At 44.2% G+C, this 15346-nt stretch overlaps 1 protein-coding gene across 3 annotated transcripts in view; it reads left to right on the top strand.

Annotated features, from left to right (window-relative positions):
- Positions 1-1324: 1324 nt before the first annotated feature.
- Positions 1325-15346, top strand: part of LOC147116418 (glucose-fructose oxidoreductase domain-containing protein 2-like) — a 41498-nt gene continuing 27476 nt past the window's right edge. The window contains exons 1-3 of one of the 3 annotated variants that reach the window (XM_085991320.1): positions 11365-11455; positions 13743-13853; positions 13969-14065. In XM_085991320.1, coding sequence (XP_085847446.1) covers positions 13749-13853; positions 13969-14065 — 202 coding nt within the window. In that variant the 5' untranslated portion in view covers positions 11365-11455; positions 13743-13748. Of the gene's footprint in view, positions 1739-11105; positions 11456-13742; positions 13854-13968; positions 14066-15346 lie in introns of those variants that run through there. The other 2 variants (XM_085991318.1, XM_085991319.1) reach the window with 2 other exon arrangements.

The following is a 15346-nucleotide window of genomic DNA, read 5'->3' as shown; positions in this document are numbered from 1 at the left end:
AGGAAGGATGTTCTTGCCATGGAGGGAGTGCAGCGAAGATTCACCAGACTGATACCTGGGTTGGTAGGAATGACGTATGAAGAGAGATTGGGTCGATTGGGCTTATACTCGCTGGAGTTTAGAAGAATGAGAGGGGATCTCATTGAAATTTATAAAATTCTAACAGGACTAGACAGACTGGATGCAGGAAGGATGTTCCCGATGGCCAGGGAGTCCAGAACCAGGGGTCACAGTCTAAGGAAAAGGGGTAAGCCATTTAGGACAGAGATGAGGAGGAATTTCTTCACCCAGGAAGTGGTGAGCCTGTGGAATTCTCTACCACAGAAGGCAGTGGAGGCCAATTCATTAAATATATTCAAGAAGGAGTTGGATATATTTCTTAAGGCTAAAGGGATCAAGGGATATGGGGAGAAGGCAGGGACAGGGTACTGAATTTGGATGATCAGCCATGATCTCACTGAATGGTGGAGCAGGCTCGAGGGGCCAAATGACCTACTCCTGCTCCTATCTTCTATGTTTCTATGTTTCAGCAAGGGATGCTCGGAATGGCAGTAGATCTGGAATCTGGATACATGACTCAACGCTCTATCACTGTCTCAAAAACAAGCATTTCCTGCTTGGAGTGTACACGTTTCAACTGAACAAAAGTCATACCAGTGTAGGAATTACTCCTCCATACTTTGAGGGAATAGAGATGTGTTATGGTGCAGTTTATACTGAATATTACGGTGCGGTGTTACAATGAACATGACTAACCTGTCACTCTATATTTGATTTATTAAATTTTTATTCCAAGCCCCAAATTCCGTATTCAGAAACTAACATTTCCAAAAAATGCTTGCTTCCAAGATGGATTTACTTATGAAACCGATGTTGAAAGGGGCACTCGTTGACCTTTTGAGCAATTTTCCGCCCAACTCAGTTCCTAAACACCCTGTTCCAAAAAACTCAGCACTATATTCATTGTCTGCTGGTAAAGTTCGTGCTGCCGCAGACGTGATATCCCATGTTGCGCAACTTTTGCATTTTAAGGTTTGCCAGGCTAATTGCATTTTCCTTTTTTCCAAATTTGTGAGAGAAACACTAGTTATTTTTTCATTATTTTGCAATGTTTAGACTAAGTTCGAACTCGTCACGTAGTCCAGTAAGAAAATTAAAAGCAAAAATCTAGCCTCCAAAAAAGCAAAACCCTCAACAAATTCACCAATCAGACCACTGTAGGTGTGTGCTAGCATGCTAATGAGGTCTAGGTGGGCGGACCCAGTATGGTAATATCAGGGTGACACACGTAGTGGGCGGCTCCGAGCATGCAAATGACAAAGTAATACATGCGCAGAAGTACGCTGAGGACTGCACGTCTGCTGCTCGTAAATGAAACTGATGCGCAGTCGAATGATGGGCTGGCGCTGGTTGACTGAGTGACGCCAGCACAGTGGGCGGGGCCTTGGCACGCATGCGCAGTGGGTTGTGTGGTAGCGCGAGTGTCGCTGCAGCGCGGAGAGCCGGTGCTCTGCTCCCTGAGCCTTCGGACAGCGGTAGACGGAGAGGCTTTTCCCCATGGGTGCAACAGCGAGTCCAGGCCGAGTCACCTTAGACTGATTGACTGAGCTCCTTGGTGCCTGTGGGGAAGGAAACGCCGCCGGGATCCGAACGAGCTGCCGGGGAATGAGGCCGAGGCAGCGGCTACAATCGCAGTGATTCACCAGCCGCCGATCGACGGTAACGAGCCGCCATTCGGGTGGGTGGTTGGTTGGGGGGGTGGAATGAGCCCGTGGTCGGGTTGGATCTGTGAGTGGTGGGTGGGGAGGAGGCGAGGCCCCGCCGTTGCCGCGGTGACCGGAACGCGTGAACCCAACCTGTCCGCCTGCAAACCTTTTGTTGCAGCCGGCCGTGTCCCGAGAGCTGGCGGTGGGACCCGCACCGGCACCGGGCGGCTCTACGGGTCACACGGACTCCGGGCTGGCGTTGATGATCACCTCAGTGAGACCAGCAGTGATGCTCACACCTATAAAGGCAGCACTCGGACTGTGTGGCTGGGGGTGAGGAACAACTTCTTCAATCCAGACCAGCGGCTACATTATTGGTTTCAGGAATGGGATTTTTCGCCCCACTTGCTGATGAAGACTTCAATCGATTTCTGCTTGCTGTACTCTTCTGTAATCGTCCTTTGCTCGTGAATGAGCTGGTTATATTGTTGTGGTGTGACTATTTCTTAATTTCTAATACAGTGATATGGAGTTTTTGTGGTAATATTCTGAGTATTGGGCAAAATTTGGAAACTTGCACAATCTAGCTTAAATGCAAATTGTGGGAAGAGTGGCTTTGTGGTGTTTCTCACGAGTGCATTTATGTGCTTTGTGCAGAGTGGTAAGTTGTAAATTTTTCTTGATTTCTATCATGACGAGTTCTTATCACAGCTAGCCGTCTAGGGGAGTTGCCAGTTTGAATGATGTTCTCTGGTTTGTACAGGTTAATTGCCAGTTGCCTGTTGTAGGGTGTGGAAGATTATAGTTGAGCTGCTGTGAGGGTAAAGGTTTTTGCAGTAAGGGACAGTATGTCTCCCTTGTGTCAGTGAGTTCTTGCAACTCAGTGTGACATTTTTTATTTTATAAGGAGGGTGCTAAAAATAACTTTTTTAATCACTTAAATCATTTGACCGTGAAGTAATACTGGATGTGAAATGACATGAGTGATTGGTGAAATTGTAATTTGTTCCCTTTTATCAGCTGTTACAGTATTTTCTTCAGAAGTGTGAATGGCTCATGAGTCTAATTCAACACTTCTCCCCGCATCTTCCCCCCCCCCCCCCCACCTACCTAATAGGAGTGTAAACTAACCAGTGATTATGTAGAACACAATTTCTTAAAATTAATTCTGAAATATGGTGTACTACCATTGATGGATGTAATGAAATATTGATAACGAGTTGAGTTAATTAATCTTAGGATGGCCGTGATGTTGCTACAGTTGGCTTGAGTGTCCTTGGGCTTGGGAAGAGAACGATCAGCCACAGTTCCCACTTCTGATTGCTGTCATGTGATGACTGCTGAAAAATGCACTTGAACGTCTGGTGAGGATGAGATCGGTTTGGTCTGTGATGGCCCAATGGTCAAATAGCCTGGATGGGCAGATGAAGAATGACCACTTTGGAGAGTTGCTCTGGTGGCGGAGCCATAATCCAGTGTGAAACGCTGCCTTTGGGAGAGCAGGATAGAAAACTGAATTGGGAAAAGGAGACCTGCTATAGGACCCCATTTTTAAAAAAAATAGCCAGCTATTAAAGGGACTTTGCTTCAACTTTTTAAAAATACACTTTGCTTAATTATAAGATTTGACACTGTCAGGAGTATAGGTTGGAAGTGTTACTGAGGCTAGTGATATAAAGGGACTGAATGAAAGTGCAGATGAAGCACTGAGTTAATAATATCTTGATAATGCAATGTTGGCTGAGTGGGTTACACCGTCAGAATTTTGTATATTAAGCCTGTAACAGTAAACCCTTCTCCTTGTAGGCTGAGAGCACCATAATATGCTGTTTAAATGCACGAATGATGGGGGAAATCTTTTTTATTTGATCTTTTAAAGTAGTTGTGATAATGAAAGCTCCTCTTTAACAAATACCCCTTTTCTCAATGTGGGTATTAGAGTAATATTTTCAGATGAGTGCACCCTAAGCTGACCAGTCTGTATTTTTTGCATTTCATAAAAATGTGTTTTGAAGGGTTCTTTTACCTTTGCCATTACACTCTCACCCTGGTCATTCCTGTGGTACAGCACTCATCTCCACTCCCTTAATTCTAAGTGACGCAGACTTGAATGTTTATGGTGGACAACTGGTTTAGCCATTTATTGGCATATCTGGCTGGACCATATAAAGCACTATTGGGCCCTGCTCTCCTGTCAAAACTGCTCACTATTCCAGGATCATTCTGGAATGCAAATATAACCCCCAGCTTCTTTTCTCCACTATAAACCGTCTTCTTAAACCCCTCTCCCCTGCCTCCTCCACCCTCACCTCCAACAAGAAGTGCGAGGAGCTATTGGACTTCTTTATCATAAGATTGAGACTTCTGCCTTCTCACCAAGCCAAGCTTAAAGTACCCCCCACACCCGCCCTAGCCCTGAACTCTCATTTTTCTCTAGTTTCTCTCTTATCTAACTCATGCCCTCTCCAAGCTCATCTTGTCCATGAGACCCACTTCCTGCTCCCACGATCCTATTCCCACCAAACTGCTGACCACCCAACTTCCCTTCTTGGCCCCCATGTTAGGTGATATTGTTAATGGTTCCCTCTCCTCGGATACAGCTCCTCTCAGCATCAAATTTGTCATCATTACCCCCCTCTTCTAAAACCACACCCTTGACCCCTCTGTCTTTGCATTATGTCTGGAGTCCTCCAAGGATCTATCCTTGGCTCCCTCCTATTTCTCATCTACATGCTGCCCCTCAGCAACATCATCCAAAAGCACATCAGGTTTCACATATATGCTGACGACACCCATCTCTATTTCACCACCACCTCTCTTGATCATTCCACCGTCTCTGATTTGTCATGCTGCTTGTCTGACATCCAGTCCCGGATGAGCAGAAATTTCCCCCAACTAACACCACAAAGGGGGGCACGGTGGCATAGTGGTTAGCACTGTTGCCTCACAGCGCCAGGGACCTGGGTTCAAATCTGGCCTCGGGCGACTGTCTGTGTGGAGTTTGCACATTCCCCCCGTGTCTGCGTGGGTTTCCTCCGGGTGCTCCGGTTTCCTCCCACAGTCCAAAGATGTGCAGGTTAGGTTGATTTAGCTATGATAAATTGACCCTTAGTGTTAGATTAAATACGTGGGGTTACGGGGATAGGGTGGGATATGTGTCGGTGCAGGCTCGATGGGCCGAAATGGCCTCTATCTGCACTGTAGATTCTGTGATTCTGTGAAACTCTGATCCCTAGCCACCAACTCCATCCCTCTCCCTGGTCGCTGTCTGAGGCTGAACCAGACCATTTGCAACCTTGGCCTCCTATTTGACCCTGAGATGAGTTTCCGACCACATATCTGCTCCATCACCAAGACTGCCTACTTCCACCTCTGTAACAGGTACAGCAAGCAGTTAGGAAAGCAAATGGTATGTTGGCCTTCATTGCAAGAGGATTTGAGTACAGGAACAAGGATGTCTTACTACAGTTATACAGGGCCTTGGTGAGACCACACCTGGAGTACTGCGTGCAGTTTTGGAAAGGATATACTTGCCATAGAGGGAGTGGAGCGAAGGTTCACCAGACTGATTCCTGGGATGGCAGGACTGTCTTATGAGGACAGATTAGGTCAACTAGGCCTGTATACACTAGCCATGATGTGGAGATGCCGGTGTTGGACTGGGGTGGACAAATGTAGGAAGTCACACAACACCAGGTTATAGTCCAACAGCTTTATTTGAAATCACAAGCTTTCGGAGCGCTGCTCCTTCGTCGGGTGAAGTGGAGAGAAGCATACAGGCACAGCATATATAGTCAGAAAGCTGCCAGATGATTACAGGTAATCTTTCTAATGTTTTCCTGACTGACCTGTTTGGACACCATTCACACCTTTGATTGCTGTGATTATCTCTCTGCCGAGGTGTGATAAAGGGCAGTTAGAAAGATTACCTGTAATCATCTGGCAGTTTTCTCTGACTATATATGCTGTGCCTGTATGCTTCTCTCCACTTCACCCGACGAAGGAGCAGCGCTCCGAAAGCTTGTGATTTCAAATAAAGCTGTTGGACTATAACCTGGTGTTGTGTGACTTCCTACATGTATACACTAGAGTTTAGAAGAATGAGACGGGATCTCATTGAAACGTATAAAATTCTGACAGGGCTAGACAGACTGGATGCAGGGAGGATGTTTCCCCTGACTGGGGGGGGTCTGGAACGTGGGGTCACAGTCACAGGATACGGGGTAGGTCATTTAGGACTGAGATTTTCGAGAAATTTCTTCACTCGAGGGTGGTGAACCTGTGGAATTCTCTACCACAGAAGGCTGTGGAGGCCAAGTCACTGAATATATTTAAGGAGATGATAAATAGATTTCTAGACACAAGGTATGGGGAGGGAACGGGAATATGGTATTGAGATAGAGGATCAGCCATGATTATATTGAATGGCGGAGCAGGCTCGAAGGGCCAAATGGCCTACCCCTCCTATTTTTCTGTGTTTCTAACATGGCTCGCCTCCGACCCTGTCTCAGCTCATCTGCTGCCGAAACCCTCATCCATGCCTTTGTTATCTCTAGACTCGACTATTCCAATACTCTCTTGGCCGGCTTCCCAGCTTCCACCTGCCCTAAACTTGAACCCATCCAAAACTCTGCTGCCCGTGTCCTAACTCGCACCAAGTACTGTTCACCCATTACCTCTGCGCTTGCTGACCTACATTGGCTCCCGGTCCCACAACGCCTCGATTTTTAAAATTCTCATCCTTGTTTTCAAATGCTCTGAAATTACCCCCCCCCCCCCCCCCCCCAAGCCTCGCCGCCCCCTCTACTTCTCTCTCCTCCTTTAAGGTGTTCCTTAACATTTATCTCTTTGAACAGGCTTTTGGTCATCTGTCCTAATATCTCTGTGTCTTGGTGTCAAATCTTGTTTGATAACACTACTGTGATGCACCTTGGGGCGTTTTACTACATTAAAGGTGCTATACAAATGCAAGTTGTGTGCATTGCTGTCTAATAAAGTACTAATAGTGGCTGATTCAGTGACGAGGCGAATGATCTAATTTGATTATAATGGATTTACATTTTTAAAGTGATCAATCTATGCAGCCCTGACTGTTAGGGTACCTTGATATAAACAGATGCTTTTGGTTGAAGATTAGATTGCTACAGCTTTTATAATCCACAGCTGGATAGATCAGTGGACTCGCAGTCCATTGCTTTCAGGCAGGCAGAAGCTTAATCTTCAATTGTACAAATTTTAGTGTTATTTGAAAGGGTATACTCCAAAGAAAACTATTCACATGTCAGTGTTTACATGTTCTGTATTTGTAGAGGAACAGGCTAAGTGTTTTGACTTGCTAGCACAGTAGCATAATTGTATACCCTTGAGGCATGTTTCTGCAGCATGTGTTCTCAAGCTTTATGCACGCGACCCCCCCCCCCTTTTGCTCACTGCCCAGTTTCCTGGCAGAAATCATGATACTTCCCCAGTTGTTAGCAGCTAGAACATTAGTTTCTAAGCAAAATACGAGTACTGTTAACAATCATTACTCTCGATTGTAGAAATGGGCAACAGTGTGAAAAAGTAATGAAGCTAGAGATCAGCTATAGACAAGTAGGCAAGTTATAATCTGACAGCATTTGTAAAAATGGAAGTTAAGGTTATTTAAATTCAAATTGAAATGAAATTATTTCCATGTTTGAGGAAAAGAACTATAATGAACAGTAAAAGATTCATTTTACCAGCTTTATCTCTACAACACCACTGAACTCTGACTGTTGTTATTTGACTACTTGTCTGACATCATCGTGGATGAGCTGGCACTTCTGCCACCTTAACATTGGCAAGACTAAAGCCATCCTGTTTGGTTTCCAGAAACTCTGCAACCTAGCTCCTTAATTCCACCCTTTTACCCAACTGCCCACTCAGGCTTAACCTGACGTGTGATTTAGCCTTTTTGACCTTTTTTCTAATTGTTCTTTGGGTGTGGGTGACATTAGTAAGGCAGTATTTATTGCGTGTCTCTAGTTGCCCTGAGGGCATCGAGTCAAGCATGTAGTGTGGGACTGTGCCACAAGTAGACTAGACCAGGTGGGAGTGGCAGGTTCCTTTCCCTGTGGGACATTGGCGAATCAGTTGGGTTTCTACAACAATCGGGCAGCTTTTCTGGTCCACAATTTGCCAGATTTACTGAATTCAGTTTCAAAATTTGCCAGGGTGAGATTTGAACACATGGGTCACTAGTCCAATACCATAACCACTTGGCTGCCTTTCCCCTAATCTTGGCTTCAAACCCCACCTCTTACTCTTCACCAAGGCTGTCTGTTCCACCTATGTAGCATCACTCGCCTCCACCCATGCCTTACCACCACTGACATTTACATCCATGCCTTTTGTCACGTCCAGGCTCAGTTACTCCCAACACACTCTGGCTTTCTGAGCCCATCCAAAGCGCTGCAGTATACACCCTGCCCTGTACTAAGTCACCCTCACCTATCGCCTTTCTCCTCACCCATTGACTCCCTATCCTGCGACGTAATGTTTTCAATATCAATTATAAATTTCCATTGCCTCACCTGGCGCAACTCTACACCTTCCCAGTAGACTAAAACATTTTTCGTCCTTCCTGATTCGTTCCCGATCAAGATGACAGGGAGACAATCTGCTCTGTGGTCTGTTAATACGACTGGTTAATACAAGGGATGTGAGCAACTTTTGGAAATAGTCCAGTTGCTTCTCGGCATCTCCCAGGTGGTATAAACAAAGTAGGGAGTTCTAGGAGATCTTAAATATAAACTTGTTTCATACGGCAATTAACACATTGCACTGCTGTACGAAGAGTGCAGGAGAGCATGCCGGGAACAGCACCAGGCATACCGAAAAATGAGGTGTCAACCTGGTGAGGCTACAACACAGGACTACTTGCATGCCAAACAACGGAAGCAACATGCTATAGACAGAGCTAAGCGATCTCGCAACCATCGGATCAAATCAAAGCTCTGCAGTCCTGCCACATCCAGTTGTGAGTGGTGGTGGACAATTAAACAGTTAACAGGAGGAGGAGGCTCCAAAAATATCCCCATCCTCAATGATGGTGGAGCCCAGCACGTGAGTGCAAAAGACAAGGCTGAAGCATTTGCAACTATATTCAGCCAGAAGTGCCGAGTGGATGATCCATCTCGGCCTCCTCCTGAGGTCCCCAGCATCACAGATGCCAGTCTTCAGCCCATTCAATTCACTCCACGTGATGTCAAGAAACGGCTGAAGACACTGGATACTGCAAAGGCTATGGGCCCTGACAACATTCCGTCAATAGTACTGAAGACTTGTGCTCCAGAACTAACTGCGCCCCTAGCCAAGCTGTTCCAGTACAGCTACAACACTGGCATCTACCCGGCAATGTGGAAAATTGCCCAAGTATGTCCTGTCTACAAAAAGCAGGACAAATCCGACCCGGCCAATTACCGTCCCATCAGTCTACTCTCAATCATCAGCAAAGTGATGGAAGGTGTCGTCGACAGTGCTATCAAGCGGCACTTACTCAGCAATAACCTGCTAACTGACGCCCAGTTTGGGTTCCGCCAGGGCCATTCAGCTCCTGACCTCATTACAGCCTTGGTCCAAACTTGGACAAAAGAGCTGAACTCGTGAGGTGAGAGTGACTGCCCTTGACATCAAGGCAGCATTTGATCGAGTGTGGCATCAAGGAGCCCTAGCAAAACTGAAGTCAATGGGAATCAAGGGGGAAAACTCTCCATTGGTTGGAATCATACCTAGCATAAAGGAAGTTGGCTGTGGTTGTTGGAGGTCATTCATCTCAATCACATGACATCACTGCAGGAGTTCCTCAGGGCAGTGTCCTAGGCCCAACCATCTTCAGCTGTTTCATCAATGACCTTCCCTTCATCATAAGATCAGAAGTGGGGATGTTCGCTGATGATTGCACACTGTTCAGCACCATTCGAGACTCGTCCGATACTGACGCAGTCCGTGTCCATATGCAGCAAGACCTGGACAACATTCAGACTTAGGCTGACAAGTGGCAAGTAACATTCGCACCACACAAGTGCCAGGCAATGACCATCTCCAACAAGCGAGACTCTAACCATCTCCCCATGACATTCAATGGCATTACCATTGCTGAATCCCCCACTATCAACATCCTGGGGGTTACCATTGATCAGAAACTGAACTGGACCAGCCATATAAATACTGTGGCTACAAGAGCAGGCAAGAGGCTGAGAATTCTGCGGCGAGTGTCTCGCCTCCTGACTCCCCAAAGCCTTTCCACCATCTACAAGGCACAAGTCAGGAGTGTGATGGAATACTCTCCGCTTGCCTGGATGAGTGCAGCTCCAACAACACTCAAGAAGCTCGACACCATTCAGGATAAAGCAGCCCGCTTGATTGGCACTCCATCCACCACCTTCAACATTCACTCCCTCCACCACCGGCGCACTGTGGCTGCAGTGTGTACCATCTACAAGATGCACTGCAGCAACTCGCCAAAGCTCCTTCAACAGCACCTTCCAAACCCGCGACCTCTACCACTTAGAAGGACAAGGGCAGCAGACGCATGGGAACATCACCACCTACAAGTTCCCCTCCAAGCCACACACCATCCTGACTTGGACCTGTATTGCCGTTCCTTCACTGTCGTTGGGCCAAATTCCTGGAACTCCCTTCCTAACAGCATTGTGGGTGTATCTACACCATATGGACTACAGCGGTTCAAGAAGGTGGCTCACCACCATCTTCTCGAGGGCAATTAGGGATGGGCACTAAATGCAGGCCTAGCCAGCGACGCCCACATCCCATCAATGAATTAAAAAAAAACTGGAGTTAAACTGTCATCAGACATCAGAATCTCTAGCCCATAAAGATAGCTATGAGCATTTGTAAGCATAGGTGATTTAATTACCTCTGTAGAGGTAATCATTATGCTATCTCTGAAAACTCTGACAACAGTTCATTCCAACATCTTGTATCATTTTCCATCCTATTGTTAGTAATGATGTCATATACCATGTATCCTTCCCCAGGTCTAAATGTGTTAAATTAACCATAAGATTCAAAACTAGTCACAAGGGGGAAAAATGATGCAAGGATATGCCTTGCTACATCAAGCTCCAATATTGGGACCATACTGCGATTTCTTTGGCAAAGTGGAGGGGCCGTCATCCCTGGGCTGCACAAATCAGCATTGCGCAGATGTCTGGGAACGGGTCACTTGTCTGTAATTTGTGCATGGTCTAGATGTGTTTTTTTTTTAAAAAGGCATTTGATACAAAATGTAGATCAGTATTTAATGACCTATTTTTTGAACCTAGTTCGTGAGTTTACATGTGAAGTGCTTTTAGTCTAAGCGTCTTAGGAAGTGACTCCTGCACCTTATAATCCTGTTTGTTTTTCTCTTTACAGCATGCAGAGATTTGCAGCCTGTTCTAAATCTGGAGAGGTGATCTGCTTCCTCTTTCCTATGAAACCTGGTTGTCGCTAGAAACGGACGGAGTGGAAAATGCTCCCAGGGGTTGGTGTGTTTGGGACAGGTAGCACTGCACGGGTTTTGGTGCCGCTGTTGCGTGCTGAAGGCTTCGCCATCGAGGCACTCTGGGGAAGAACGGAGGAAGAGGCCAAGCAGCTGGCGGAGGAAATGAATATTTCCTTCTACACAAGCCGGACTGATGATGTTTTGCTCCACCAGGATGTGGATCTTATCTGCATCAATATTCCTCCCCCTCTCACATGCCAGATTGCTGCCAAAGCGTTAGGTATGGTATTTCCTTTCCCTAATTACTGTAAGCAAGATCCTGATGTCTGTGATGCTATCTCGAGATTTTAAAGACTCCTCACTCTGCAGAGCTCGTCTGTGTATGTTAATTGTGTGAATAAAATGCAGTGAGTTGAAATGTGATTACAGATGCTAAATGTTAAAAACTCTCCATCTCATTAAGTATTTAGGCACCTTTTCTGATCAGAAGGTGGCAGGCTGGTGGCGTGTTGCCTGTTCCTAGTTCTGTGTGTGTGGCTAGCGAGCACACCTTAGTAAACCGATCCTTTCATTGCCCCATCCTCTGGGAATGTGCCTGGCCTGCACATCCTGACAACCCAGTATGAAAAATGAGTGTAAACCCACCTGACATTTTATGGCACTGGTTTATGAGCTTCAGTACAAATGAAATGTCAGGTTCAAATGTTTCGGAGAATTCTGACACCAAATTAAAGGTAACTTTTTTTTTATAACTTGCATTAACTCCTTTATTGGCCATAATGGTATCATGAGTGTAACCATATGCTGTAAGGTTGTTAGGATATTGCTAGCAACAGATGAATACAACTGCATTAGCCTAGCTAAATGTTTGTTTATATATGAATTTCCCTAGTTTTTCAATCCTGGTACAAATTGTGCTCGATTGCAAAAAGCCCCATTGCACAGAGCCTGTGACACTGTGCAGATTTTAGTACTTTGCTAGAATGTAATGCAGTCTATGTAGTCTGTCTGGTACAACTTTAAAAAAAATCTATTAACAGAAAAGTTTGCTTATGGATAACTACACTGCTGTAAAGCCAGTGGGATCTTGGCAGCTTACCAGCTGGTGAACAATGAACTGTAGAAAGTTGGCATGGAACCCTGTAAAATTGACTCTTTTTATAACATTTATATCTTTTAATCAAGTGTTAAAACATACATGTAGGCAAGCCAGGCAGGAACTGTCTGAACCAATATAAATAGTAACTTTTTTCCTCAACTATTTTCTACTAAATCTGCTTTATTTCAATGTTAAGTTACAAATGTGAACAATATTTATACTGCCCAATAGAAAGTTAATTTGGTAAACATATTTATATTCTCAAAATTCCACAATTAATTGTCAGCTGAGGATTGCTCAACAGTTAAGGTTGCTAGTTGTATGCAACAGTTTAGGATTTATTTAAAGGTGTTGTGGTGCCTGGCATTGTTCACTTTCCCTGCATAAAGAGATTATAGGATGATTGACCTTTCGCAAAGAATACAACTGACACAAGTAAGATATTCTCACCATTTTTTACTGGTGGATTTACAGCAAACATTTTGTAAATGTTGCAGTCATGACTTTTATGCATAGTGCTTTTTCAACAAAAAAATTCCCTTTCACTGGTGCCTAAGTTGCACTGCTAGGCATGCTTCTGGTTTACTGTAATTTTATATGTTCGAAAGAAAACCTCCCCCTTTCTCTAGTTCCCTCCCCATCTACTAAGCTCGGATACTGCTTTTAAGAAAGAGTAAACTTTCGACTTTTACAACTGTTTTGTGAAACTTTCCCAAATATAGACAAACCATGAAGGTATCAGTGATATTCTCATGTTATCTTATTAGCAGAAATGTTGCATAGGCAGCACAGGTAGGGATCACTTAACCTGGCAAGAATCGTGGGTTTGTTTTTATTTTTTCCCCATCTTGTCCTTATTTTCAGTTAACGTAGCAATGTTTACCTGAAAAGGGAGAGATGTGTTTGCCTTCCCCAACTTTAGGCTCCCTGCAATCTTCCAATCTGAGACAAATCCCATCCCTCCCGATAACGTCAACCAGTTGTATGGGCGTTTCAGGCTAGAAGCAAATTCTTCTAGACTGTGTAGTGGAGGAAACTTTTGCTCCAAAGGACTTCCTGGAGGTCTAGTTTCTTATGGATGTCGTAGACAGCATTGTGATGAATGGCCACTTGGATGAGATACCAGAGGGCTATCCACAGCTGTGAAACTATACCTCCAGCATGAATTGCCAATTGAGGAGATGAAAATGCGGGAAGGGGAAGAGAGAAACAGCCATGTTCTCTCTTCTTGTCTGACAGTTCCCCTACTAGTAGTACTACTTTCTATAATAAATAAAATTCTATACCAAACCTCCACCACTAAAAGGATAAAAGTTTGTATTAACATAACATGAAACTAGAACATGTATATTATGTAAATAGAGGAAGTTGTTGGATATGATTGTTCTACTTCTGAAAATGTTCATTATTTGTATTGTTTGAGTTATGCAGTCCCATTCACTTCTGGAATAAACATTGTATTCAACAGCTTCCTATGCAATGTCCTCTGAGGATAAGTCCATCACTTTCCCTAAATTGGAGGCTGGTATATTTCTGTAGACTTGTGGCTCATAAAGGCAACACTGATGAAGTTTTTGGGGTAGGTGGCTCTCTGGGCCAAGTGTTACATATTCTGTGCCATTTCATTACAGAATATTAGTACTTCACTGAGTTCTGTTCCCGGGCAAAGATAAAACATCTTGTTTCTTTGGCAGCCTGTTATAATAAGTTTACTGCTAAACTGGGGAAACAGCCAGACGGGAAGCTGGAGCAGCAGGCCACACCCTGAACATACAAGCACTGTGATCATGTGTAAGCATAATGCTATCTTTATGCATGCTCCAGCACTAAAAACACATTGGGGGATTGTGGCTATTTTAAAATCTGATTTGAGATTAATGTGTAGATAACTCCAGTCAATGAATAGATCCTTTTGAAATTTAGATCCTTTGATTTTGTTTTTGCCTTCTAACATTATTAAATGATTTAAATCTAAATTTCTTTTAAGGTAAGTGTTCAACCATAGTTGTAATACTTTTTTATTTCAAATTGTGGAGTTGTCAACAATGGACCACAATTTGCTGTCAAAATAATGGTGAGGCCAGTAGCACTCGCCATTATTTATGCGCAAATGCTACAGCAACTTCAGGCAAGGGCAGATGTGTGGTTAAACGTGGAAATCCGAGATGCGCTGCTCTACCGTTAGCTTTGCGAAAAAGGCATCTCGCTTTCTGCCTCACCACTGAAATGCATTGAATGGCGTGAAGTTGCTGTACCTGCATGATATATACAAACTAACCTCGCCACAGAAAATTAATACTTGTCAATTCAAGTTCAAGTACCCATTAACAATGTGACAAGTGTTCATTACTGCCAAACAACTTCTCTGGCACTGAAAGTGTGGTGTCTCATTCCTTCAGGTTTTAATTATTGGAGATTTTAAAAATGTAAAATTAAAAGTTTTTTTAAACTTTTCCTTTCTGTCTCTTTTTTTCCTCTCTTAATCCAATATTTATTTTCCTCCTTATTTCTCTTTCTGTACTTGATTTGACATTAAATTCACCCACTGTAATTTACACTTCCTTCTCTGTCTTTGTGCTGGGAATTTCACAATTCTTCAATCTGATTGGTTATGGCGATACACAGTTGCTTGCCCTGTTCACTCAGGCGCCAGATGCACAGTTTTCCTCGCTGCAATGTTATTAATTCACACTTTCAGCAAATTGCAGCACTAAATATAATTGTGACTAAACAAGCAAGGGCAAGTCTAACCAACGGCGGACACCGTTCGTTGCCCTGTTATGGCAAATTATGGGCCAATGTTGCAGACAATTCTCTGATTTAGCATCCACAGAAACATTTCTTTAATCTATATGTTTTATGTACAATTTCTGCTCCTTAACAGCAAGTTCAGTATTAGTTTCCTTCGTATTTCCGGCATGCTGTCCTCTTCTACTGTAAATACTGACGCAAAGTAATTATTCAACATGTCCACCATTTCCTTATTATCATTGACAATATCACGGCTTTCAGTTTTTAAGGGGCCAACATTGCTCCCGACTGCCCTCTTTTTCCTAATGTAATTGTAAAAAT

The sequence above is a fragment of the Somniosus microcephalus genome, chromosome 6, assembly GCF_052327205.1.
Source record: "Somniosus microcephalus isolate GS21.2 chromosome 6, FLI_Smic_1.0, whole genome shotgun sequence".
NCBI lineage: Eukaryota > Metazoa > Chordata > Chondrichthyes > Squaliformes > Somniosidae > Somniosus > Somniosus microcephalus.
The sequence above is the reverse complement of the archived record's forward strand: the minus strand, read 5'-3'. Positions and strand labels throughout refer to the sequence as shown.